The sequence below is a fragment of the Neophocaena asiaeorientalis genome, unplaced genomic scaffold, assembly GCF_003031525.2.
Source record: "Neophocaena asiaeorientalis asiaeorientalis breed wild unplaced genomic scaffold, Neophocaena_asiaeorientalis_V1.1 scaffold46, whole genome shotgun sequence".
In the NCBI taxonomy this organism is placed as follows: domain Eukaryota; kingdom Metazoa; phylum Chordata; class Mammalia; order Artiodactyla; family Phocoenidae; genus Neophocaena; species Neophocaena asiaeorientalis.
Window position 1 is genome coordinate 10,640,094 of NW_020175393.1, and position 26,471 is coordinate 10,666,564.

Sequence of the window (26,471 nt, forward strand, 5' to 3'; positions counted from 1 at the left end):
TTTTTTTTTTTTTTTAATGTGGACCATATTTAAAGTCTTTATTGAATTTGTTACAATACTGCATCTTTTTTATGTTTTTGGTTTTTTGGCTGCGAGGCATGTGGGATCTTAGCTCCCTGACCAGAGGTCAAACCCACACTCTCTGCATTGGAAGGTGAAGTTTTAACCACTGGACCACCAGGGAGGTCCCAACTCTTGTGTTCTTGACCCTTGGTCTTCTCCTTTCTAGACCTTATGCTTCTAGACGTCATGCATCTTCTGTTAACAGATCTTTTCTTCATATGACACAATGGATTAGGTTGTGACATCTCAAGTCAATTATCCCATGACTATTTTCCATGACTTTTTAAAAAATTTATATTTATTTATTTATTTATTTTTGGCTGCGTTGGGTCTTTGTTGCTGCGTGCAGGCTTTCTCTAGTTGCAGCGAGCTGGGACTACTCTTCGTTGCGGTGCGCAGGCTTCTCATTGTGATGGCTTTTCTTGTTGCGGAGCACAGGCTCTAGGCATGCGGGCTTCAGTAGTTGTGGCACATGGGCTCAGTAGTTGTGGTGCACAGGCTTAGTTGCTCCGTGGCATGTGGGATCTTCCCAGACCAGGGCTCGAACCCGTGTCCCCTGCATTGGCAGGCGGATTCTTAACCACTGCGCCACCAGGGAAGTCTTTCCATGACTTCTTAACCACACCTTTGCATGCCACCTGTAGCAATAGTCAGAGGTACATAAAATAACCTGTGGTTGGGGGGCAGGAGGTGCTAAGAAAGTAGAAAAGGTGATGGTAGAGATAAATAACCTGTTAAGTACCCCAGACTATTTAAGTCAGACCCTTTTCAGGGTTTCTGATCTCTATGGGTTCTGTTTGGATTTTAATCCTATGAGTTTTTCATGCCTCTCACTTACCCTTCCCAGCTGATACATGGAACCGTTTTCTTTTTAAAGAATGATTCCTCCTCCTTCCCCTTCATTTTATTTTTTAATTTTTAAAATAAATATATTTATTGATTTGGCTGCATTGGGTCTTTGTTGCTGCGCGCAGGCTTTTCTCTAGTTGCGTCAAGCGGGGGCTACTCTTTGTTGCGGTGCGCGTGCTTCTCATTGCGGTGGCTTCTCTTCTTGCAGGCATATGGGTTTCAGGAGTTGTGGCACGTGGGCTCAACAGTTGTGACTCACGGGCTCTAGAGCGCAGGCTCAGTAGTTGTGGTGCACGGGCTTAGTTGCTCTGCGGCATGTGGGATCTTCCCGGACCAGGGCTCGAACCAGTGTCTCCTGCATTGGCAGGCAGATTCTTAACCACTGTGCCACCAGGGAAGTCCTGGAACCATTTTTGATACCTTGGAGAGTGGCATTTTTCTGTGCACTCTGTTCCTACAAGTGCATTTTTGGTTTCAGCTAAAGCAAGACTCTACTTACCACTAATGTTGAATCTGATGGGATCTTCTCTCATCATCTCAGCTGCAGCCCCTAGCAGAGCATTCTTTACCTGATTGGCAGGTAGAAAAGTGTACAACATCACTACCTTGGCTAACCGAGGTATTGTAGGTGTTTGTCAAAACTCATGTCAAAACATTTCATGGTGAACGGAAACAGACTCACAGACGTAGAAAACAGACTTGTGGTTGCCAAGGGGGAGAGGAGTGGGGGAGGGATAGATTGGGAGTTTGGGATTAGCAGATGCAAACTAGTATACGTAGAATGGATAAACAACAAGGTCCTATTGTATAGCACAGGGAACTATATTCAGTATCCTGTAATAAACCATAATGGAAAAGAATATGAAAAAGCGTATATATATGTATAATTGAATCACCTTGCTGTATAGCAGAAATTAACACAACATTGTAAATCAACTATACTTCAATTAAAAACATTTTATGGTGTATAATTTTAAAAAAACTAAAGCAATATTGAATCTAGTTGATGATACGCATGCTGAACTGGTTAGGGCTAAAGCGTTCTGATATTTGCAACTGGCTGTGAAATGCATCAGAAATAGGATGAATTGAGAGGTATTCATTTTAGACAGTGGGGAAGAGGACTCAAAACTTGCAGGCCATGTATAACAGAGCACCATCATTTAGATACTGATTTTTTTTTAAAAGTAGTATTTATTAACATTTTTCTAATTTCAGAAGAAGAGCATGTGTATTGTAAAAAGGCTGAAGATTAAGTAGTTTCATTTAAGCGTGGTTGTGAGTGATAGGGTTGTGTCATGGGCCTGAGATGATTTGGTGCTGTGAGGGGAGGGAAGGGCAGGTAAGACATATGGAGAGTGTGTCAAGGAGCCCAGCCCTGTGGCTCGGCAGTGCGCTTGACTAGCCAACAGTGCTCCCTGGGGGAAGTGTCTGGGTAGCTTTCCCAGGGGCTGCACAATTAAGAATCCATTCTCAAGCCAGTCATCTGTTGATGGGCACTTGGGTTGCTTCCATGTCTTGGCTATTGTAAATACTGCTGCTATGAACATTGGGGTGCATGTATCTTTTTGAATTAGAGTTTTTGTCTTTTAGAAGATGTGGTATGTAGACAATGGAATATTTATTACTCAGCCATAAAAAAGAATGAAACATTGCCATTTGCAGCAACATGGGTGGACCTAGAGAATATACTTGGTGAAGTAAGTCAGATAGAGAAAGACAAGTATTATATGATACCACTTATATGTGGAATCCAAAAAATAATACAAATTAGTCTATATACAAAACAGAAACAAACAAACAAAAAAAACAGAAACAGATTCACAGATATAGAAAACAAACTTATGGTTACCAAAGGGTAAAGGGGGGGAGGGATAAATTAGGAGTATGGGATTAACAAACTTATACCTAAAATATCTAAAGCAACAAGGATTTACTGTATAGCACAGGGAACTCTATTCAATATCTTATAATAATCTATAATGGAAAATAATCTGAAAAAATATATGTATAACTGAAGCACTTTGCTGTATACCTGAAACTAACACAATATTGTAAGTCAATTATACTTCAATTAAAAAGAGAAAGAATCCATTCTCCTATCAGAGTTGACCAAGGGCAGTGGTTCCTGTGGAGTGTTTTTTCCTTCCTTGAGAGTGTCTGGACTAAAGAAATTCTGTATGTAATGCTATGAAAACATCTCCAAAAGTGAAAAGAATAGTGTGATTGTATGCTACTGCTGTGTACAAAGGATGGAAAAAACCCACACATCCATATTTGCTTGTAGTGCTCTGGAAGGGATATACGTAAGGAAGAACAGTGGTTTCTGCCAGGAGTGGATGGAGGTGGGGTCTGTCCCAACCAGGGATGCAGTGGGAGGGAGGCTTTCCTTGTATACTTTTTTAGAGTTTTTGATTTTGCAAGCTATATAAATGCATTTCCTATTGAAAAATGAGTAAATAAAATGTAAAAAGAGAGGATATAGGATAACATGAGACAATGCTCTCCAGTGCCTTGGAACACATCAAAATGGGAAATGTTAAGGCTTTGGCATTCCCTGATGAATCAGAATTTCAGTTACAAAGGCCAGCGCTACACCGTGAGCTACACCGTGAGCTACACCGTGAGCATCAGGGACTCTGTGTCTTACGAAGTATTGTGCATATGGCTCTGCCATCAAGGTGCATTATTTTGATATTGGTTTTACTTCTCTTTGCTTTTTTATTTATTTTTATTCTTTTATTTTGGCCACGCCACATGGCTTGCAGCATCTCAGTTCCCCGACCAGGGATTGAACAGAGGCCTTGGCAGTGAAAGCACTGAGTCCTAGACACTAGATCACCAGGAAACTCCCCTCTTTGCTTTGTTTTGTATTTTGTGCGTGTATTCTACAGGTAAGTTTGTCATCACCCCCTTACCCTTTCGCAAAGGTATATGGGCAGACCCCTGCCTATATGTGCGATTTGGAGATGCAGAAGTGTGTTGGCTTCTAGAACACATGCTGCAAAGGCCGGCATCGTCTGATGGCTGTGCCTCCTGGGAATCAAATCAGCTCACTCGCGAGAGCATCAGAATTCCCTGCGGCTTCCTTCTTTCTTGTCGTTTGGGCTTTTAGGGATGGAGATAGTCACTCTGGCTTTGGTCTAGAGACATATGAGAAGCCCTTTCCGCAATAAGTATTTAATAAATTAACACAGATTACCATTATCCCTTCCTGAAATGGGGCCACTGTCTGTCTGTAAGGATGTCTGGAGAGTGGAAAAGTAAACACAGAATTAGGAATCCCAACATTAATGCAATTTGCACTTGCTGTCAGCTTACTGCCCTCGTCTTTGAGATGCCATTAAAAATGTATGCAGGATGTGAGTGAGATAAAACATATCAAAATTCAAGCTGATTCCAATTCACACTGACACTCCATTTCTCTGGTCCTCTGGCTTCCAGCGGCTTTAGCCATCTGGGACACAGGCCGGAGCCTGAGAGTGAGGGAAGAGAGCCTCTGAGCAGTGAAGGTGCTGCCATAAAGCTCAAAAGGCTCAATTCAAAGGAGGGTCTTTGCCACACTCCCTTGGTCTGTGGAATCAGTAACTTATTTTATATTAACAATGGTAGCTCTCCCTTACTGGGCATTTACTGTATGCCAGGTAACATGCTTTCTGTGTAGTAACTTATTTAATCCTCATAACAACCCAGCGAAATAAGTAACTATTAGTATTCCCATTTTACAGATGAAGAAACTGAGAGAGGTTAAGTGACTTGGTTAAGGTCACACAGACAGTGAGTGGTAGAGCAGGAATTTGAACCCACGCAACCAGGCTCCAGGGCCTAGCTTATTAACCACCTCTACTCACCTCCCATCTGAGTGTGTGTGTGTGTTTAGCACATATAATTCTACAAAGCTCTGATATTTGGATTTGGTTTTCTAATTCTCTGCAGACTAGGGAGTGGGGCCACTAGAAGCAAGCACATGCATAACCTCAGGAGGCAGACTCGTGGGCTGGTGGTGACTGAGGAACAGAGAACCAGTAACCTCAAGCGGTCTGGTCCTTACTAGCAGTCAGTCCTGCACATTTCAGCTGTCCTTGCAGGAACCACCAGACACAATAGAGTAGCATGATTCAATTTATAAAGATGACTGTGGCAGACACTCTAAGCTGTCCCTGCTATTCAACTTCCCCTTCTCTGTCTTAGTAATAGAACCCTCAGCTTTTCCATGGACCATGCTGCTGGGTCTTATACTGCTAGGTGTGGCCGTGTAGCCCTTGGGCCAGGAGCAGAAGTGAGATGTACCAGGTCATAGAAGCTCTGCACTTCTGCCTTTCCTCTCCGTGGGCTGGGATGCGGTCTCAGGGGACAGGGAAACACCCAGGGATTATAGCAAAAGATGTAAAGAGCTTGGGTCTCCAACTCTGTGGAGTCACCGCGGGTACCCTGGACTGTTCATTGCTGCATTGTTACATGCGAGAGAAACTAGCTCTCTTGTTGAAGCTGTTTTAAATCTCTCTTAGAGCAGCCAAACTCACAAGCCGATGGATACACCCAGGGCATCAGGGAAAGGTTACGTTAACGTTTGCTGTATTTTGTTAACAATCAAGGAAATATTCAAAGCATTTTAGAAAGTGTTACGATAACAAGTTTTGAGGCCTAATGGGAGCAACTTTAATTATTTGGAAACATCCCCAGAAACTTTCGAAATGCTGGCAAAAAAAGAGCATACTCTACTTGGTTGATGTGATAAGCAGAATATGTAAATTCAGTTCAGTTCCACAGATATTTATGGAACAGCTACTTCGTGCCAGGCAAGGCCAATAGAGTCCTTGTCTTCAGGGAGCTGACAGTCAGGGTTGGGGGTTGGGGGGTGCAGGAACACAGACAGATGAGCACATGGATATAAAAAGCGATCAACGCTGGTGGGCACACACCCCGTCCTGAGTTGGGACATCAAAGAAGACTCTTATTCGGAAGCTTTGCTGGCCGCTGTTCCACCTCTTGGCAGGGTTAGGTTTTCCTTAAAGAGACAAGTACTTGTGTTTTATGGAAGTTAGGGCGGAAAAGCTCATCCAGAGGCCTTGAGAAATGTGACCCATGAAACTGACACCTTGAGTTTCCCCCTTTCTTCTTTCCTTCTTCCAAGCTCCCCTCATCCATGGGACAGATTCCAGCAAACTTTTAAATTCTACTTTATTATTATTTATTAAAGTATAGTTGATTTACAGTGTTTCAGGTGTGCAAGAGTGATTCAGTTATATATGTACATATATCTATCCTTTTTCAGATTCTTTTCCATTATAGGTTATCACAAGATATTGAATATAGTTCCCTGTGCTATACGGTAGGTCCTTGTTTATTTTATATATAGTAGTGTGTATCTGTTAATCCCAAATTCCTAATTTATCCCTCCCAGATTCTAGCAAACTTTAGGGTGTTATGGTGCCCTCTTGGGATGCGGGTTAAAAGATACTCCCTAGGATATACCTTCCAGGAATCAGAAGGGTCTTCAGCCGAGTATCTTTTCTTTCATCTTTAAATAGTGGTAAAAGTGGAAGGAGCAGCCAGGAGCCTGAGGAATTAAAACAGTGTCCACGGAAGCATGGTCAGCGCTCGTTCTCTTTCTCTCTCTCTCTCTCTCTCTCTCTCCTTCTTGTCCTCAATGACAGGCTGATAGGCTGATAGACGATGGACCAATTATCTCAGTCTGGCTGTCAGTTCTGTGGGTGATGATATTACCCCTCCCCGAGCAGGGGACTTTGGGGATGATAAATTAAAGGTATTGGAAGGCACTTGGCAGACTGAAAGTCAGTAATTAATGACTTCAGAGCAGTCTTGCAGAAATATTGATGCCTGAGAGACACTTGATGTTTTCTTTTCCCCAGACAGTATTAACTCCGGAAAAGAGTCTAGATTATGATAGTTAGGGCAGAGGGGTGAGTTGCAGAACACAGAGGAGAAGCAAGGAAACTCGGAGTAGGGCGGTCATGAGAACTGTCTTTCCCTGAATGGTGGTTCAAGGTTGGCTTCCTTGGGGTCTCACTCCAAACTTTTTGCTGACCTTTCCAGTCCCCAAAGTTAAGACCTGGGCCTGATTTTAGCTGAGCCCTAAGTCAAAGCCAAAATCCAGCAGTTTACGCTCATGAAATGAAAAAAAATTGCCTATAATTTTATTTTAAGGAAAATTGTTTTCTTTCACACACACACGTACATATACATACATAGACATGTATAAATGTATATACACACATCTGTAGACACATATATATATGTCAGTATTTTAATTTAACTTTTAACAAAGATTGATCTCATTTGTTTTTCATGCAAAACTTTGTGACCAGATTTTTTAGGGAATTCCCTCCCTGGCAGACCAGTGGTTAGGACTCAGCACTTTCACTGCCAAGGGCCTGGATTTGATCCCTGGTCGGGGAACTAGGATCCTGCAAGCCAAGTGGCGTGGCCAAACCGTCCCCCGCAAAAAACAAACAAGACCAGATTTTTTAAAAAGCTACTAAAAATGGAATAAATAAAATACCTAAGCAAAAAGCCCTTGAATTTTGCTGAAATGGAATTTCAATTATAAATGAGAAGGCTTTGATTTATCCTGGATGAGTTAATATTGTCCTCTTTGATATAATAGATAAATATACGGAGCGGTAACTGTTTGGCATGCTGCACTAAGTACTTGAATTTCAATCTAATTTCTCCCAGAAAAAAAAAAAAAATTGCTTCCTGATGTTCTTAGGAGAGAGAATGAAATCCATTGTATAGCCTTAGCAAGCCCTGTGTCCTGAGCCCTGCCTCTCTCTGCTTCATTCTCTGTTGTTTTACCTGATTTCATTGTCTTCACTGCACTTATTTCTCTCTCTCATTCTCGTATCGCTCTGCTGTTTAAAACAGTCATGGGAGGGAATTCCCTGGTGGTCCGGTGGTTAGGACTTGGCGTTTTCACTGCCGTGGTCAGGGAACTAAGATCCCACAAGCCAGGCGGTGTGGCCAAAATTTAAAAACAAACAAACCAATAACAAAAAATACATATATATATAATATATATAGACATATACACACACACACACGCACAAACACATATATACATATATATAAAGGTCATTGACGATACAGACCATAAACTAGTGGTTAGCAGTGGGGAGGTGGGGAGGCAATATAGGGGTGGGGCAGTGGAAGGTACAAACTCTTGGGTATAAGATAGGCTCAAGGATGCACTATACAGCACAGAGAATATAGCCAGTATTTTGTAGTAACTATAAAGTAATCTTTAAAAATTGTGTAAAAAATTAAAAAAAATTTAAAAGTCACTGAAGTATAACATAGGTGCAGAAAGGTGCACTTAGGTGAACTGCTAGATGGATTTTCCAGTGGTCATGGACTTTAAAAACATTTATTTTTATTGTAAAATATACATTACATAACATCTACCATTTTAACCATTCTCAAGTACAGTTACATTGTTGTGCAACCATCACCACCATCTGTCTCCAGAACTTTGTCACCATCCCATGCTGAAACTCTATACCCATTAAAGAACAGCACCCCATCCCCTGACCCCCAGCCCCCATTACCACCATTCTACTTTCTTTCTCTATAAACTTGACCATTCCAGGGACCTCCTATATGTCCGTGGACTTTCAATATGAAGTGGACTGGCTGTGGCCTTGAGACCAGACACCATCTGTCTCCCATTTCTTTTCATTTGGTGTAAGTTTATTAATGTCCACCTGTGTGATGACAGTCCCCAGCCAGCAATGGTGCCTCGAAGACTGTTCTCATGGATTTTTCTCTGATTTTCTGTCGTCACCATGAGAAACTGCTATGCAGCTGATGTCTCAGTGTCAGATCACGGCCTCCGTGTAATAGGAGCTGCCAACTTCACAGTTAATTTCCCTTGCCCGCCTCAGTAATAAGTGGATTTCGTTACGTGCTCGTCGGTGATACGAACGCCATCTTTTAGAATAAATCTAAGTCACGTTTGAAGGATGCTGCCTTCCAATAATGATGATTTCTGAATGTTTCTTCCTCTGCTCTGAAAGACTTGCGTTCTGAATCTGAGGGCTTTGTATCCAAGAGTGTCTGTTTAAAAGAAAAATGTGTTAAGTATGCAGCTCTACCTCTTTCCTGCCCTGACCCCTTCCCTAAATCCGAATCCTGTTTAGCTGAGGAAGGAACATCTGGAACTCTTCAAGGCCTGTTGCATCCGGGAGAAAGGCACATCTGGTTTAGAACATTTCTGGAAAACAAAAAAGCAGGATAGGAATTTGAAAAGATGGAAGTGTGATGAGAGGACATGTCCATTCCTTACTTCAGAGCACGAACATCACGAGCATGTTGCTTTGGAGGAAGTGGGCAGTCCTGCAGCCAAGGCCTTGCTCTTTCCAAAGCCCCATAGAGTGAACCAGTGAGCGATACAGGTGTCAGAAAAGTGGACCACAGTTTGTTATAGGCGTTGGAGATGACTGGAGAGGAAGATGTTTTTCCCTTCACTTGTGCGGTAACAAGGACCAGCAGCCTCCTAACCCCATGGCTGTTTTGGTGGAACTCTCGAGGATGGACGTGAAATTCACTGGATGAAATGACCATTCTCAATTCATCAGACCCTCCCTGTGCTTGAATTACACATCCACACCCTGTACCATGGGACTTTGTATTATCCCCCGCTGGTGTGGATGGAGTACATGTCCCCACTTCAATGGTTTTGAGTTTTCTCATGTATTATAATTTGCTTTGGCCAACAGAATATGGGTGGAAGGGATGGTGTGCCAATTCACTCAACCCCTCTTGTGCTTATGCCATTTGACATGAGAAGAACATGCCTTGGGGATGTTCAGCAGGATGCCTCCTGCTGATTTCAGGAGAATGAGACAAATCCTTGTGGAGTGAAGCTGAATCTAAGGGACACCCTGGAGCCAGGCTGACCTGAACCTGAAGTAGATTGATCTTAGCTGACTTCTAGATCCATGGGTGATAAGAATGTATGCTTGTTGTAGGTCACTGAGTTTGGGGGAAGTTTGTTACGGAGCATTATTGGGGCAATAGCTGACTCATACAAAGACCAAAATCAGAAGCAGAGAGAAAAAGGGTAAGTGAAGTAGGTGGCTGACGTATGAGTAAGGAAGGAAGTGGTGGTGGGATCTGAGGATAGAGCAAGTGGGGAAAGGCCTCCAAGAAGAAGAATGAGGTGGATGAGAGGAAAGGAATACTGCAGCTGCAGCTCCCTCAGACGGGTGGTGGGAAAGGAGCAGTGCGTGCACGTGCGCTCACACACACACACACACCCTATGCCTCTGGTGAGCGCTGGGCCTTTCTGCTGTCTTTGTTCAGTGTTGCCAATGTCTGAGAGGTTTCCAGGGAGTATAAGTTTGATTCCTAACAGGGTCTAGATGTCCAGTTTTGGGGTCTACCTGGGCTTATGGTCACATTGTGTCAATGGAGCAATAAAAGAATCTAAAAAATATGACAATAGTGAATACAACAAAAAAGCAGACTCACAGATACAGAGAACAAACTAGTGGTTTTCAGTGTGCGGGGGCAATACAGGGATGGGGAGTGAGAGGTACAAACTATTGGGTGTAGATAGGCTACAAGGACATAATATACAACACGGGGAATATAACCAATATTTTGTAATAACTGTAAATGGAGTGTAACCTTTAAAAATTGTATAAAAAGTAAAACCAGCAAAAAAAAAAAAAAAGAATAAGAAAAAAATGAGTGCTCTAAGGACAGAACTCTGCTGAGTGTGTCTTGGCTCCATTAGCTGGGATGTTCCCTAACTCTAACCAGTTATTAACACAGGGAACCAGCCCTCCAAAACGCAGATGCCTGGTGTGAGCTGGGTTCTGTAAGGTCTTTTGACCTTGAGGAAGTTAATTAACTTCTCTGGGCTGAGATTTGGAGGTAATGGAAAGAAGAATATTACCCATCCCACAGGACTGTCATGTGAGTAAGCGAGAGTGAAAATCTGACACAATGCCTGGCGCAGGGTAAGCCCTCCATAAATCAATACCAGTAACCGTACTGCCATTTTGAAAGGAGAACGGATATCTGGTGTTGAGTAAGAAATGGACATATGTTATTTTCCTTGAGCCCAGATATTTAGTAAAGGTAGGAGTCCCACCAAATGGACTATGATACCTGACCAAGCCCTGGACTCTCCCTGGCAATCCTCTAAGCAGAAAGCAACCCTCCCACCTTTGGTTACCTTGGTCCTCATACCACGTCAGCCCATCTCCCAGCTTTTGTTTTCATTTTTTCTCTTTTTCTCGGGGAAGTCTGTTTATTCTTACTCTTGTAGGGAAAAAAAGCATGGAGGTGGACCTGAAGGGGAAGAGGGCAAAGCTGAGCAGGACACCCCATCTCACCACCAGCTTGGGCTGTGGCCGTACCATTTTCTAGTTGGCTTTTCCACCATGAGCTAGGTGACCTCTCTGTCACACCTAATGTTTTATAAAATGGATCACATGACCTTTATCACAACATCAGCTGGGGTATTTTTCCTCACACTGGTCTCTGGCACTAACTTTTTTTTTTTTTTTTAAGATTTTTCTCTTCTAAATTCTTTTTAAAAAATATTTATTTTCTTTATTTTCATCTTTATTTTGTTTTTGGCTGTGTCGGGTCTTAGTTGCAGCACGCGGTCTCTTTGTTGGCGCGCGCGGGCTTCTCTCTAGTTGTGGCGTGCAGGTTTTCTCTCTCTACTTGTGGCACGTGGGCTCTGTAGTTTGCGGCACGCGGGCTGTCTCGTTGAGGTGTGCAAGCTCAGTAGTTGTGGTACGCGGGCTTAGTTGCCCCGCAGCACGTGGGATCGTAGTTCCCCAACCAGGGATCGATCGAACCTGCGTCCCCTGCCTTGGAAGGTGGATTCTTTACCACTGGACCACCAGGGAAGTCCCTCTGAACACTAACTCGAATTTATTTTCCGAGTTTACTGTGTACATTTGCTCCATTTCTGGCTTGCACCCTCCTTTTCCTGGGGAGAATTTCCTAGATTTGCCTGGCTTCCCTAACCCAGACGTTTTTACATTTTTCTTTGAGTTTGTGTGGCGGAGCCCATCCACCCCAGGAGGAAGTCTTCCCCATTTGCTTCCTAAAGCTGGTGCTTCAGAAGGCTCTTTGTCCCTGGTCCTGGTTCAACACCTGAGTGGGAGTGGGACATGAGGGGGTTTAGCAGCCCTCCTCACAGAGTGCAGTGTGAGCAGGGTAGGGGGGATGACCTGACCCCTTCCCAAAGGCCTCTGGCTCTAAAACAACTTGCAGAAGTGAAAATTGCATCTACTGTTTTCTCTCCTCACCCCTTCCCCAACAGAACAGGCCGGATGCTGTTCAGCTCCTCTTGCATCAGATTTGAGCTGGTACTTCATAGTTAGAGAAATCAGTTATAGAAGGAAATGCTCTTAACAAAAGTGCATACTTACTGGCTTCTTAACGTGTGCGTGTCATGCTAAGCGCTTTACGTTGTGTTTATTCATTAATCCTCTCAATAACCTTATAAGAGCACATACTAAGAATGCTCACAGGGCTTCCCTGGTGGCGCAGTGGTTGAGAGTCCGCCTGCCGAGGCAGGGGACACGGGTTCGTGCCCCGGTTCTTCCCGATCCCACGTGCCGCATAGCGGCTGGGCCTGTGAGCCATGGCCGCTGAGCCTGCGCGTCCGGAGCCTGCGCTCCGCAACGGGAGAGGCCACAGCAACGAGAGGCCCGCGTACTGCAAAAAAAAAAAAGAATGCTCACAGTAGTGAGGGCTCTGCCTCTGAATCTAGAGAGAGCTGGTTTAAACTCCATCTTTGCCAGTTACTAATGGGACTAGTACTTTACCCCTCTGAGTCTGTTTTTCATCATCTGTAAAATGGGGATGATTCTTACAACACTTTACCATTGTAAGAGTTAAATGGGATAATGAATGTAAAGAGATTAGCACATCATAGGCGCTCAACTGCGGAAGGGACTGGGTTTTCCTCACCTTTGAATCCCTGCCCTTAGCACAGTGCCTGGCACATAGGAGGTGCTTGGTAACTGTTTCCTGACCTGAACTGGTGGTGCGGCCCTTTGAGCATTTGGGAGCTGGTGGTGGTAACAGGTTCTGAGGTACTAATGCTCCCTCTCGTCCATCTTTGCCAGGCCCCCTCTGCCTACCACGGAAGGTTTTCAAAGACGGTGGTGTATCAGTAATCCACTCAACACCCGTTTCCCCAGCGCCCGCTTTGTAGGAGGCTTGTGATGCCTCCGCCTGAAGGCATCAGTAGAGAATCTCCCATCACATTTTATTTCCCATGTCCTGGATTACACTGCCCTCTGGTGTGTGTTTATGGGACAGCATGTCAAATGAGGGTTTGTGGTGACTCTTCACCTTGGGGAAGAGAGGCTCCCATACTTGAGCTGTTTGCAGTGCAGCTGGGGGGAGAGGTAATGTTTAAGACCCCCCCCCAATTTAGCTTGAAACTCTTGAGGTTTACCAGACACAAGAGGCTTTTTACCGGTGTCCCTGACTGCCGGCTATCAAACAATGCCATCCTTCTAGGCTCAAAGTTTCTCGCCGCTGTTCCGCTAAGACCCGAAAGGAACAGGAGTAGAGTTTATTTGATATCACTCCCCCTCTGCTGCCTGGTTTCCTCTAATCCCCGGACACCTAGTTCTTACAGCCACCTCACTCTGTGCTCTAAAGGGTCTGGAATCGCAGCAGGCCAAGCAAGAACGACAACGTCCGGACCCTCCCGATTCGGTGCCTGCAACACCCGCGGGGGTCCACCGGCTTCCACCACCTGCCTCACTCTGCTGTCCCTTCTCAGAGCTGAGCCGCCAATCAGTAAACAAGAAGGGGGGTTCCGCAGGGCAGAGGGGTCGGTGGGGCTAAGGTCCAGCTCACCTTGCTCTCACCTTGCCATGGAACCTGCTAGAAGCGTTTGCCTTTTACGATTAGGTTGGATCCTGAAACTGCCGATATGCAACCACTTGTGACCCTCAAAAACAGCAATTTCAAAACAAAAACAAGAACAGAAAAACATCGTACTTAGACACGTAAACCCTACTTGTGCTAGTGGTGGCCGCAGAGTCCCAAGTTCCCCCGGCTCATTCAGACCCAGCTCACGGCACGGAAGTATCCCAGATTGCAGAGCAGCAAGGAGGGCCCTACAGCCCGAAAGAAGTTCAAGTTGATTTCGGGGGCCCGGGATCGGCCCCACTTCCTGCGTCAACCCTCTGTATCCACGCGGGTCCCGCGGGGACCTCCACGTCTTGCTTGGTTTGGGGGGCGCAGCCAAAAGAGGAGACGCCAGTGGGAGACCCTGGAGAAGCCCGTCTTGCCGGATGGCGCTCGCCCTCCAGGCTGTACCAGCAGGCCTTTCCGGGAGCTTCAGGAGGTCTCAGGCTTCTGGACGCATCGAGCACCCCAAACCCTCACCTCTGCTGCCGAACCCGGGCAGTCCAGCTGCGCATGTGGGAGGCTTCCGGGGCTCTGCCGCCCGGAGAACCCCTTAGGTGACTCCCGTGCCCTGCCAGACCTCGACCAGGCGCAGGAAGCATCTAAAACTTGCCCAAGGGATGAATGCATAGTGTCCCGGGAGGCTTTAAATCTGCAGAGTAACGGAAGGTTTACGAGCCCGCAGTACGCAGGACACTTAGGATGAGAGAGAGTTTCGGCCCTGCAATCTACCCGGCTGCCCCACAATCCCCGGACCAACAGGTCTTGATGTTTTGAAACCTGGTGATGCAGGTTAGAGGCCTGGTCTCTTTCTTTTCAGGAGGATGCAAATAGGAGAGGGGCTCAGCTCAGGCCATTTAAATCAACAATCCATCCACCCATTTATACATTCATTAAACAAATGGTTATTGAGTGTCTATATGTGCTAGGCACTGTGCTAGGTGCTTGGTATGTAGCAGGGAACAAAACAGACAAAAACTCTGCCTTCTTGGCATTACAGCATTTTAATAACTACGCTGTTGCCCAGCTAACACTTCTATTAGAAATGTTACCTCTTCTACCATGGGATAATTAAACAGATAAAATGTGGTTTTAAAAAAAACTTTAACAAGAGGAAATCATCAGGATATAATGTGATATTTTAAAAAGCATTCTAGAAAGTTGTATATGTAGTTAAATTCCACTTATGTTAACATATATGTTGGGAATTCCCTGGCGGTCCAGTAGGACTCTGAGCTTTCACTGCCCCAGCCCGGGTTCCAACCCAGGTTGGGGGATTAAGATCCTAAAAGCCACGCGTCGTAGCCAAAAACAAACAAGCAAACAAAAAACCCCAACAAAAACAAAACCAAAAACAGAAACACTTATGTGCATAGAAAAAAGGACAGGGAGAAAATAACTCCTAAATATTAGTAGTGGTGTGGTAAGTTGTATTTTCTAAGATGGTTACAACAAGGTCCCCCACCCCCTAGGCTCTTCATACAATGTGACCTGGATTCTCCCAGTGAGAGGTGTAGTCAAAGTTCCCTCTCCTTACATCCATGGCTATGGATGCTTCTGCCTGATTCTCCTGGGATGCTCCTATTTGGGACCCAGATGCCATGCTGTGAAGAAGTACATGGAAAAGCCATGCGTAGGTGATATGGCTAAAGCCCCAGCTGAGGTCCCAGTTTATGGTCAACACAAGTCACCAGACATATGAGTGAGAAAGGTCCAGCCACCTTCTGACTGCAACCACATGACCCCAAATGGAAATAGCCTAGCTTAGCCTAGCCAACCCCCAGAATCAGGAGATAATAATGATTGTTGTTGTTTAAAGCAATTTCGGGGCAATTTCTTATACAGAAATAGATATCCAGAAAAAAGTGTTTTATCTAGATTGTGGGATTATGAGTATTAACAATATTTTTTAATATTTTTCAAGATTTCTACAATGACCACTTTTTTGTAATAATCAGTAAAAAAATTTTCTTATAGTCACTAAAAAGATTATTAAAAATAAAAACACAGTCTGATTTTTTTTTTTTTTTTCACTCCACCAGGGGAGGAATTAGGCCAGAATTTGAATTGAGGGACTTAAACCAGACTTGGAGAAAAGCTTTCCCTGCACGATTGATTACATGCTGGTAAGTATTAGTAAGATAAGTTTAAATTGGTATGATGGAGAGAGTGGTAGATTTGGAATAAGAAAACTTGGAAATGAATCTCAGCTTTCTGGGTGACCTTGAGCAAGCCCTTGCTCAAATTCAGCTTTCTATTTTGAAAAATGCAGCTGGCTGCTTAAGGAAGATAACATCCACCAGGGAGCCTGGCCCAGAAAAGGCGCTCTGAAGTGGCAGGTGATCTTGTCTAATCCAAGCCAATTATAAGCGGGCATCTGCAAGCTCTGTGGAGGGCTTATCCTTCACTGCCACCAGGGGCTACAGTCCCGATAATGAAAATTGCCTGGAGAAGAACCACAACTCTTAAAAAGAAAAGAAAAAAAATCCAGAAACACCAAGCCGCTTTTCCAGCGGTCCTTGCCCACGACGCCCCACCAAGGCTGGAGACTCTAGTTCTAACCCCTTCAAATGACTCCATCACGTGCGGAGGCCCAAAGAGCCCCGGGATACAGAGGGAGGAGGACCGGGAAGCCCAGCCTGGCCGGAGGCGGCGGCCTCGCGTTGCTGGGCAGGTGTCCTGGCAACTCCAGAACGCGCCGCCGCTGGAGGAGCAGGTGGCGGCGGCGTCCCTCTTGCCCTTGGCTCTTGGTTCCTCGGCCTGGCGTTCGACAGTTCGGCTGCCGGTTGGGGTTGGTGCGTTGATGTCGGCTGCATCCTCCTTGGAGGTCTCCGAGCGTAGAGCCAGGCCTCCCCTGGGGAAAGGGGTGGAAGGCCCATCTCGGTGGGCGGGGCGAGAGCCCAGGGGAGCTCGGCGGGCATCCAAACCGGGAAGCGCCCAATCAGGGAATCTGAGGGAGGGAAGCTCTTATTAAGAGGCCAACCCTGCCCGCCTGACTTTCAATGGCCCGTGGAGTTTCTGTTTGTTTTGACTGATGCCTTTCTTACAAAGGTCTTTTCGTTGTCTCCAGGTTGCTTTTAATATTTAAAACCGACACATGCATAGCTCCGTCCATGGACACTGGAAACTGTCCACGGGGCTGTCAACTCCCCCCCATCTACACAGCGATCTGCAGCAGTGAGCTGGAGAAGGTTCAAGAGAAAGGAGACTCTGGCATGACCACAGGAGAGTGGAGATACAGTTGAGTTTAAGAAATCAGGAGGGCTGGGTGGGATTTGGTTGCTCTATCCAAGTACACTAGAGTGAGAAGGCATTTTTAAAAAATTAATTAATTTATTTTACTTATTGATTTTTGGCTGCATTGGGTCTTCGTTGCTGCGTGGGCTTTCTCTAGTTGTGCTGGGTGGGGCCTCCTCTTCATTGCAGTGCGCGGGCTTCTCATTGTGGTGGTATCTCTTGTTGCGGAGCACAGGCTCTAGGCCCGCGGGCTTCAGTAGTTGTGGCACACAGGCTTAGTTGCTCCACGGCATGTGGGATCTTCCCGGACCAGGGCTTGAACCCATGTCCCCTGCATTGGCAGGTGGATTCTTAACCACTGCGCCGCCAGGGAAGCCCAAGAAGGCATTGTTGAAGTTTAAAAGGAGGCTAGTTTGGGAGCATGTAGAAAGAACTTCTTGTATTAATACTGTCTGTATTAACTGAAGATCTGATAAGGCAGAGAGCAGCATCAAAGGAGAGCTTTCATAAATGACCTCCCCGGATCTCCTAACAGCCAAGAGGTATATTACAAAGAGTAATGGGGGCCAGAGGTTTGACCTGCCCAGTGCTTCAGTCAATAAACGGTGAAACTGGGATTTGACATGAGTCTTACGGTCTTCAAAGCCCAGGCCCTTTCTTCTTCTTCTTCTTCTTTTTTTTTTTCTTTGCTCATATATTAGATTTGTGGCATTGTGTATTGGATGGGACAACTCAGGTGGAAATTATGAACACTTTAAGGAAAGGTTTAAATTAAATAATGGATGGCATGATTGGTTCTTAAGGCTGAGGAGGATGTTTGGGAGCGCATCTGCCTTCAGAGAACAGTGCCATGGAGCAGAGCAGCCACAGTCTCTCAGAAAACCTCTGAGTGAGTACAGATAGGTGGGTGGCCTTCATGCTGCAAAAAGGGATTGTAGAATGCTCTGTGTCTGCCCCATCAGATCTGAGCTTGGTCTCTGGTCTCCTGTATTCCAGGTCTGTAATCTCTTAATTTGTAAGTGCTGGGAGAGGATGGAGGTATGATTTACTACCCACCTACAAGTGGGCGCCAGTAGAGCGGTAGGAGTTTGAGCCATTCATTGCCCAACGTGGCTAGTTCAGCAAGGAGAAAAAGGTTCTGGGATTCTAGCTTTAAGCTCCAGACCTTCCTGCAGTTTTCGGGTTGACCAGGGGGATAAAGGAGGGACCTGCTGTTTTAAGGGTGGGTGGAGGGGCTTCAGGTTTCTGAGTTAGGGGTACTGGAAGAGCACCAGCGTCTGAGATCTCCAGACCACATTAACCAAAGATCCATGGCTTCTTTTTCTGCTGGGTAGGTGTGTCTACTTAGGAGACCACATCTGAGCTCAGCTTCACATGGAGCCCACGGGCTTCAGGAAGGAAAGGGGCTCCATGAACCAGCTAAGGATGAATGCATAACTGTGGGGATATATGCATTTTTCCAGCAGAGAGGGCCCACTGCTTTCATTAATTCTTGGGGGAGTCTGTGATCCAAAAAAAGGGTTAAAAACCATCATCCTAGATCTTTAGTTTGTTTGTTGAGCAGATAAGCAGGGATGGGAAACTGAGTGTTTGGTTAAAGAGTACCCACATTAAGCTAACTTGGCTTGCTGTATTATTTTCTCCCCACCAGACAGTGCTATGGTGTAAATCTACTGAGATGACAATTGTGTGAAAGAGCCTTGGTTCTGTAAGGTGTTATTCCTGCCTAAAGAAATGGAAATAATTATCGTGAATTCCACAGATGTTACCGAAGAAACAGACTTTCTATCTTTTTCTAAAAAATTAATTAATTAATTTTTGGCTGTGTTTGGTCTTCCTTGCTGCGCGTGGGCTTTCTCTAGTTGCCGTGAGCGGGGGCTACTCTTTGTTGCGATGTGCGGGCTTCTCATTGCAGTGGCTTCCCTTGTTGCGGAGCACAGGCTCTAGGCACGCGGGCTTCAGTAGATATGGCACACAGGCTTAGTTGCTCCACGGCATGTGGGATCTCCCCGGAGTGGGGCTTGAACCTGTGTCCCCTGCATTGGCAGGCGGATTCTTAACCACTGCACCACCAGGGAAGTCCCAGAAACAGACTTTCTTCTAAACTTCTTTTTCTTTTCTGATTCCTTTCTAGTCATCAGAACCTTCTCTTGGTCCTTAAGGTTGGACCATCTTTTCGTATTTCATAGAGTTTTAGCGACTTGTTAGGATTTTCTATCTTATGACTCACTGGATTTTAATTGCATTTGAGTAACAATTATCAAGATGAAAAAAAAAAACAAAACAAAACAAGATGAATGGTGACCCTTTTGAGAAGGACGTTCCTTAGGTTACAGTAGCTCACCCCAGCCTACAGTGCTAGATAGAGAGGTGGGATACGCAATGGGAGCTGGGCACGACAGGTCATTGACTTGCTGAAAGTAACTCGATGTTACTCTACACAGTGGGAACATCAGTTTCAGAATGGGTGGGTTCAGACTTGCATTTCCAGTCCTCTTCTCCTACCTGAGGAGATGTGGAGGGGCAGCCTGAGGTCATGCTTAAGTGTCTCTAGGTCATGTTTGAGGCTGAATTACTACTAGGAAGACCCGGAAGTCAGCCGGGTCTAGAGAATGTGTCATTTGAGCAGAGCCACTGCTCTTCCCGCCCTGGTGGGTCAGACAAGTCTGCTCTTATAGCAAGCACAGGCCACTTTCTAGAGTGTTGCCAGCACGAAACTTCTAAGCAAACAAAGAAAGAGGCTACATTTGTAGATGTGATTTCAATGCATGCTACTCAAGGTCGCATAATACATTTACATTTTGCCCCTCAAATTAAAAAAACAAACCCAAAAATCTTGTGAGGGGCCCCCTCTGATACCATCCCTAGCAGCCAATCCCTGCTTTGATGAGCTCTCCTGTCTTCTAGTGGCCGATATACAATGTAAAATGTTTCCGGGCTGTGAAAAGGCAGCCCCTGTTAAAACCTCTGGGCAAATACTATCATAAGTAAATGCTATGATAAGTAACTCAGAACTGACATACAGGTCTCAACCTAGAAGACATCTCTGCTCTTGATCTTATTTTTTCTCCACATGTGTGGATCCCTTCTGCATCCTTATACATACATTTCACACCTTTTTTCATAGATGTGTTTCTAGAAGTAGAACCTTGGATGAAAAAGGCACTTCTCATAGGCTTTGGAGGATGTAAATGGCCAAATTGCTCTTCAGTGAGATGGAGATATTTTCAGCAGCAATGTACAAGAATGCCGTTTCTCCAAGCTGTGCCAGCTGTGGGTATTTGCAAAATGATAGTGAATAATAGTATCTCATTTTACGTTCAGCTCTTTTACTAATGTAAGGATGAACTTTTTTTTCCAAGCGTACATAGGCTATTTGGGTGTGTGTGTTTAATGAATTACCTAATAATGTCTTTTGCCCATTTTTTTCTCTTGGGTATTTATTTTCATCTTACAAATGTTAAAAAACTCATACTTTGTCATGATTATTAACTCTTTTTCTTATTGTGTATGTTATAAATTTCCTCCCAGTTTAGAGTTTGCTATGGAAGTTTTAAATGTATATGTATTTAATCTATGCATCTTTCTTTTATTTTGCCTGTATTTGATATCTTTCTTAGAAATAACCTCCCCACTCTGACATTATGTAAACATTCGCTTATCATTTTTCAGGTATATCTTTTTTTTTTTTTTTTTTTTTTCAGGTATATCTTTATAATTCATTTGGAATTTATTTTGAGATAAGAGAGATTTAATTTTATTTTCATGCCAAATGATTAATTAGTTGTTCCAGCAATCTTTTTTGAATGATCTATCCTTTTTTCACTGAGATAAGATGCCACTGTTATCACATAAAATTTTATTCTATCTACATTTGCTATTCTATTGATTTATCTGTCAGGGTGTGTGTCAGTAACACTAAACTACATTTTATAAATTATACTCCATTGCTCTGTAACCTTGAGCAAGTTATTTGATATTTCTCGTACTCAATTTCTTTATGGGTAAAGTTATTTCTATTTTATTTGTAATTGTGGCTTCTCTTTCATTTCTTATACTGTTTACTTGTATTAAGATTTTTTTCTTGAACTTTATCTACATTATTAGTTTTTCCATGAAGCCATAATTCTGATAATCTTCTTTATTTCATTCATTTCTGCTTTTATTTTATGATTTCTTTCCTTATCATTTTGAGATGTTTGCCTTTTTTCCCCTTATTCCTTGAATTGAAAGCTTAGGTCATTAATTTTGGAATCTTTGTTTTTTAACACTATAACCTGTTACTTGTAAGATAGATATTTTTCACAGTTTGTGTCTCTGAAATTGGATTGGTCTTACCAGTGCTGTGGGCCCAGTAGCCCATGTGAAGTAATTGTCATAAACTTTGCTGGATGAGCACTGAATAATGCAGGCGTGAGGTCAGTTTAGGTGGAAAATGTGACCTTTAGGGGTTGAGTTGAAAAGTGATTCAGTAATCAGACTTTTGAATGTAAGGTTTAAGAACGCCTTAACCAATTAATTAATTAAATAATTAATTTATTTTGTGGTACGCGGGCCTCTCACTGCCGTGGCCTCTCCCGCTGCGGAGCACAGGCTCCGGATGCGCAGGCCCAGTGACCACAGCCCACGGGCCCAGCTGCTCCGCGGCACGCGGGATCCTCCCGGACCGGGGCACGAACCTGCGTCCCCTGCATCGGCAGGCGGACTCCCAACCACTGCGCCACCAGGGAAGCCCTTTAACCAATTGATTTTGCTTATATTTTCCTTCTTTAAATATGCACATGAGTGGTATGTGATTAAAATCTATATCTAAGTAAGTCTGAAATGGTGCTTCAATACGTATTAAGTAAAAGTCCTAAGTGATAAAGCATGTGTCATGATGTAATTGGCAGCCTCTGTTCTTTGTGGTACATAGAATAGTAATATTATTACAATGTCTTACATTCAGTAAAATACAGTTTATGCATTTAAGGTTCTAGGTTCTAATTAGTGCTTTAGTTGAATCCCACAGTTTTGATATATTGTACATATGTCATTGATCATTAAGTACCTCATGAGTTCCGTTATGTTTTCTTCTATCATATGAAATATTTAGAGGTGTGGTTTGAGTTTCCAAGCTTATGGATGTTTTTTGGCTGTCTTTTTATTATGGATTTCTAATAGTATTGCATTGTGGTCAGAGAGTGTGGTCTGTGTTGTATTCGTTGACACCACATTTGTGGTTCCGTGTCCGGGGCTGCTGCGGACCTGTGCTCTCTCTTCACAGCTTTGCCCTCCACTGGGCTCCACTGCGTCCCAGCTACTCACCCTTCAAGCAACCAGTTGGCCCTCATGTACTGAGGGCTGCTCTAGGCTCTGTGCCATGTTCCAGAGCAGCTCTTCCCACACCTGGCTGGCTCTGAGAATCACCTGAGGTGCTTCTTTTTATTTTTAAAAATATTTATTTATTTATTTGGTTGCACCGGGTCTTGGTTGGGCCACGCAGGCTCCTTAGTTGTGGCATGTGAACTCTTAGTTGCGGGACGCATGTGGGATCTAGTTCCCTGACCAGGGATTGAACCTGGACCCCCTGCATTGGGAGCGCAGAGTCTTATCCACTGTGCCACCAGGGAAGTCCCCTGAGGTGCTTCTTAAACATACTGATTCTCGGATTGTCCCCTGTAGGTCTGGGTCAGAGCCCTGGAATCTGCATGTTGAACAAGTGCCTCAAGGTGATTTTCATGACTGGACACATATAGGGAGTCAGGAAGAGGGACAGGATAGAATGCAGGGCAGTGATGGAACTGGGCTTGAAGAGGAGGAAGTTCACTGCCAAGCATGAGCCTAAGAGGTAGAGGGAGACTTATTAAAAATGTGAGTTCCCAGGCTTCAGCACACGAGATTCCAGTTTGATGGGTCTGTAATGGGATTTGGGAATCTGTATTTTTTAATTATTTATTATATTTTTTGTTATTTTCTTTTTGTTTTTATCTTCCTTCCCCCACCCGCGTCTTTTTTTTTTGTTAACTCTGTATGCAACAGTCCTTACCCTGAGAAACCCCAGGATGGGGGTATCGTGAGGGGAGGAAGTAGCTCAGCTGGCCTTTATTAAACTTTGTAGAGTCACAGGCGAAGTCCTCTTAAGAGTAAAGGGTTTGTTGGTAGGGTTGGGACTTGACAAAGGTGGAAAAAATATGATTCACTTGATAGATGAATTTGAGAGGGCGTTGATAGGAAACGAATAAAGAATTGGCTAAGGGTCAGTTCCTCTGACAGATGGTGGGAATTTGCCCAGGTGCCTGGCATATGCCACATACATGTGAATCATGATATTGTGTAGGTGGAACAGCAGTCAGTCTAAAAATGTACTCCAGAGTCAGAGAAGTCCAACTCTTGTTTCTTAAAATTCTCCTGTAACCGAGAGCTTACATTTTATCTATGGAGCATCTGTGCTCTCTGAAGGTGTGCATAAAGAAGTGCAATATCCAGTCATCTGATTTTTTTTTAAGTGACTGGACAACGCACACACCTATATAAAGTGATGAGAGAACAGATCGACTTTCGCATAGGAGTTATAGTACAGCAGAGTGAAGACAGTGGGTGTGCTTCTCTATCTGACTGTCCTTGGGTTTCAGGACTTGTAATCGTGGGTGGTTGGGGAGTTATAATGCTTTGCCATTTATTCACTCAAACACTTATTGAGTATCTATTTGTGCCAAGCACTGCTCTGAGTGCTACTAAGATGAATAAGACACAGTTTGGTGGGGAAGATGTGATATAAAAGAATGATGACACTGCGGTGGGAGGGGAACCCATAGATGTTCTGAAGACAGTTCTTTGGATTGTGATCACCAGCTATACTCGCTAGTCTTTCTATGAATAAATCCTTTGGAGAATTTTCTTGAGATGCTCAATACAATGTACAGTGATATATAGCTCAATTCAGACCTTCTTTCTTCCACTTAGTTTAGTTAGAGTAGGTGAACTGTGTGGCCGGGGGGCAAGCAATCTAACACAGAAGTTAGCCTTTTTAGACTTTAGTGTTATAGGAGCTGTGATCCAACCTGGGCCAACATGTTTATTTTCTATGTGGTCTTGGTTGCTCAACATTCTGAGCCTCAGTTTTCTCATCTGTAAAATGGAAGGATAAGTAATACTTCTGTCTGTGTGTTGTTATGAGAATTAAATGAGATAATGTGTGAAGATGTTAACACAATCTCAAGTATACAGTAAATGCTCAAACTTTTTTTTTTTTTGGCTACGCCATGCAGCCTGTGGGATCTTAGTTCCCTGACCAGGGATTGACCGTGGGCCATGGTGGTAAAAGTGCTGAGTCCTAACCACTGGACTGCCAGGGAACTCCCACAAATGTTATTTTTTAAAAAGAAATTATTTATCATCTAGGAAACAAGATAAAGTGGGAGCTTTTTCATGAATGTAATCAAATGGTGATGTCTATGTGTTGCAGGTACTAAACTCAATGATTTTCTGGAATCTAAGGGATGCTTTGCCAACATAATGTCCTCTGGCAGAAGTGTCAGCCTCTCATCTTCTATTGAAACAGGTCTAAGCGTCAGTGGGCCTTTCAGCCCCGGCAGAGGGTCTGTTCACCCAGAGTAAGTAAGGGTCCAGGAAAGAGCTGTAAATGCTGGGGTCAATTCTGACCAGGGGCCAACAGTCTGAGGGGTAGTGTGACATATTTGGCAAGAGCATGGATTCTGGAGCCAGACTGGGTTCAAATCTTACTCTGTCACTTGGCATCTGAGTGAATTTGGGTAAATTACTTCACCTCCCTGGTGAAGCTTTCTTATCTGCAAAATGGGGGTAATACTTCACAGTTGTGAGGATTAAATGAGGTAATACATACACTGTAAAGAGATTAGAAGACTCCCTGGCATACAATACAGGCTGTGCAAGTGCTGGCTATTATGAAGGTGAAATTAAACTACATATTTTTTGGGAATACGTACATACATACACAGGTGGTAAATCTTAAAGAAAATCAAAGAAATGGTTACCATAACAGTCAGAGTCAGGATAGTGGTTACCTCTCGGGGAAAGGGACACACAGATGGTTTTTGGGGAGTGGGAGGAAAGGGCTGGCCATACTTTATTTCTTCTCGTGGATGTTGGCCTTAAAATTATTTGTAAAACTGTATTTAGAAAAAAAGTATTCTGTACTTTGCTGTGTTTATATTTCTTTTATGGTCAAATGTTTTGAAAACCTTTTTCTAACAATTTTTGTTATAAAGAAAGTAATATAAGTTCGTTGTAGAAATTTTGAAATATAAAAAACAGTATTAAAAATAGCAGTCACAATAATCTTATCTCTTAGAGAATCAATGTTAACATTTTATTTTTTTATATGCATGAGAAAAAATTGATTTCTTTCTTATGCATAGAAATATGTATTTATTTTTTACATTAATATCATATTATACTACTTTTTTGCAAAACCTGCTTTCTCCAACTCTGCATTTACCCACTCTTCCACAATCATCTGTTTATCTGTCCATGTCCTCTTCCCCTTGAGCCTAAGCTCCCAAGAGCAGGGACTGTTTGGATCCCCAGTGTCTAGAGCAATGTCTGCCACAAAATGTACTCAGATAAATGTTTGTTGAGTAAAACAAAGTAGGTGGATATTTCTAAAGTTCTTTCGGAAAGTTTCCTTTATCCTTGCAATCTTTTCTACACAGTTAGTTTGGCAAACACAAATACATAAAAAATATTTAGAAGAGACATATTTCACCCCAGTGTCAAAATTATGATACGCTTTGAACTGGGAGGGGGACTCTGAGTTGTCGCACTTTTGCTCTATCTGCACACTTCAAAAGTTCAAAGTTATTAGTGTAGATATGTTTATTAAAAACTAGAGATCGAGGACTTCCCTGGTGGCGCAGTGGTTAAGAATCCGCCTGCACGGACTTATATATACTACCAAATGTAAAATAGATAGCTAGTGGAAAGCAGCCCTGCATAGCACAGGGAGATCAGCTCAGGGCTTTGTGACCACCTAGAGGGGTGGGATAGGGAGGGTGGGAGGGAGACGCAAGAGGGAAGAGATATGGGGATATATGTATATGTGTAACTGATTCACTTTGTTATACAGCAGAAACTAACACACCATTGTAAAGCAATTATACTCCAATAAAGATGTTAAAAAAAAAAAAGAATCCGCCTGCCAATGCAGGAGACACAGGTTCGAGTCCTGGTTCGGGAAGATCCCACATGCCGCGGAGCAGCTAAGCCCGTGTGCCACAACTACTGAGCCTGCGCTCTAGAGCCGGCAAGCTGCAACTACTGAGCCCGCGCGCCACAACTACTGAAGCCGGTGTGCCTAGAGCCCGTGCTTCGCAACAAGAGAAGCTACCGCAATGAGAAGCCCGTGCACCGCAACGAAGAGTAGCCCCTGCTCGCCGCAACTA

At 43.9% G+C, this 26,471-nt stretch overlaps 1 protein-coding gene across 1 annotated transcript in view; it reads left to right on the top strand.

Moving 5' to 3' along the window:
• SPATS1 (spermatogenesis associated serine rich 1) overlaps positions 1-26,471 on the top strand; it is a 53,139-nt gene that overhangs the window by 14,361 nt on the left and 12,307 nt on the right. Inside the window, exons 2-4 of the mRNA XM_024766337.1 lie at positions 15,873-15,956; positions 16,901-17,070; positions 24,515-24,662. Coding sequence (XP_024622105.1) covers positions 15,873-15,956; positions 16,901-17,070; positions 24,515-24,662 — 402 coding nt within the window. The remainder of the gene's footprint in view (positions 1-15,872; positions 15,957-16,900; positions 17,071-24,514; positions 24,663-26,471) is intronic.